Source organism: Gavialis gangeticus, unplaced genomic scaffold, assembly GCF_001723915.1.
Source record: "Gavialis gangeticus isolate Ggan-Ray unplaced genomic scaffold, GavGan_comp1, whole genome shotgun sequence".
In the NCBI taxonomy this organism is placed as follows: domain Eukaryota; kingdom Metazoa; phylum Chordata; order Crocodylia; family Gavialidae; genus Gavialis; species Gavialis gangeticus.
Genome location: NW_017728993.1, coordinates 24,101,087 through 24,102,917, shown reverse-complemented (window position 1 = coordinate 24,102,917; position 1,831 = coordinate 24,101,087). Strand labels below are relative to the sequence as shown.

At 48.1% G+C, this 1,831-nt stretch overlaps 1 protein-coding gene across 1 annotated transcript in view; it reads right to left on the bottom strand.

Moving 5' to 3' along the window:
* The window catches only part of LOC109286695 (vitamin D3 hydroxylase-associated protein-like), a 43,014-nt gene that overhangs the window by 34,207 nt on the left and 6,976 nt on the right, over positions 1-1,831 (bottom strand). Inside the window, exon 2 of the mRNA XM_019501367.1 lies at positions 933-1,262. Within this exon, the coding sequence (XP_019356912.1) occupies positions 933-1,142 (210 nt within the window). The 5' untranslated portion in view covers positions 1,143-1,262. The remainder of the gene's footprint in view (positions 1-932; positions 1,263-1,831) is intronic.

Below are 1,831 nucleotides of genomic sequence, written 5' to 3'. Positions count from 1 at the left end.
ATATATTATTCCTAAAAAGATCCAAACAAACAACTACCGGTCAATCAAAAATCTAGCAAGGAACAAAGCCCTAGAAAGAAATGGGAAACTGTACCAATCTGGGCCCTGGAATAATGGAAATGATTTTAAATTGCCCTGTGAAGTCATCTTCCCGATAGATGATGAGCTCTACATTAGCCGAATGGGTTTCAACTAGATGCAAGATAACTTCAAAAAAGAGTATTAAAAAAAAAAAGACCATTTAGCAGAACTAAGAAATTTGCTGACATAAAAGCTCCTGCTAACAAATACAGAACTGAACCACCACAAACATCCAACTAACCCTATGGTGTTCGACCTCCAGCTTGCAGGCTGAATCCAGCCTTTGGAGCCACGTCATCCAGCCCACAGGGCTTCCCATGGGTACAGGAATTTGGTGATGAGGGAATGACAGTAGTGCTAACTGCCACTCCCCTGCTGCCAAGTTTTCAGATCCGTGGGGAGCGTGTGGACTTGTTAACATGGCCCTGTGTGCTAGACTGTGCTGGTGTGTGGTCAGGCTGATGCCAGGATTACTCTGCAGCTGGTTTGACATCCTGGGTTGAAGGATTTTAGCATCTAAAAGCCAAGTATGTTCTTAGGTGGGAGGAACCTAGAGCTTTCTACCTGTATGCAAGTGTTAAGCAGAGACACAGGCTTTGCATCCCATAGTGGGAGGGGAGGCACAGAGCAGAGATGAAGCTATGTGGGGTGGTGTTGGACTGCTGGGGAAGAGGTTGTCACAGATCGAAGGGAACAGTGGTTTGCAACCTTGACAAACCTCAGGGAGGTTCTGCTGGGAGTGTGGCACTCTGCTCCTTCCCTAAGGAGCTTTTTGGGATCAGATCAGGCCAACCTCCCCACACGTTCTCCAGGCGACAAGAAGCCACCACCCTCTAAAAGTAAAGAGTTACCTTCTGTTTAAACTTCCAAGCCACTTGCTCCATTCGTTCCAGGCCCAGATCCCGTGTCCTCCTTGCCTCTTCCATCTTTTCCTGGATCTGTCTCCTCCCCACCCATTTCAGCACCAGGACGGCTGCAGCTGAACCACAGAGCAAGGCTGATATGGCACGGGGATCTACCTCAACCTCAGGCAGCAGCTGCTTCAGCTTCTCCTGGATCATGGTGAGACGTTCTCCCTGGAACCCGGCAGTGTCCTGAACATCCGCATGCTGGTAGAAAGCAGGTGATTAAGGGGTGTGCCATTTAATCATCTGCAGAGGGCAGTCCGAGACAAAGCCATTCTGAAACAGTGGAGCATAGCAATTCAAGGCTGGATTTTCTGAATTTAACCAGACTAGACTAACTAGGTGCTGAACTTTCCCCGGCTGGGCAAGAGGCAAACGAGAACCTTATTTTGTCCCCTCTAGGTTGATCTTGTTTGAACTGATTCAGTATCAATGGGAACAGTGACAGCATCAGAGTGACTGGGGCTGTCCCCAGCCCCTTTCTCTCTGAGCTTCCCTCTTCATGGTGGACTCCTCCAACTTCTTGGTTCTCAGATCAGGACTCTGTCACACAGCCCTGGTACCAAGTGCTTGTCTTCTGCAGATCTAATAGGGTTTGGAGTAGGACTAAAAGGGAGACCTTGGGAGATTCAGAGCATAACTAAATACACTGGTAACCCAGTCAAAATGAGAAAGAAGCTGAGGTTGAACTCAGATGAGTCCCCAGCTCTCAATACCCCTGAACTCTGGGGCTGAGAAGTTGAAAAGTGAAATCCCTTCTTTCTCCCCATAATCTTTGCATTGGATTCCTCTCCACTCTGATTCTTCCCACAACCGTGGCACTGTAAAGCATTTATCCCCATGTA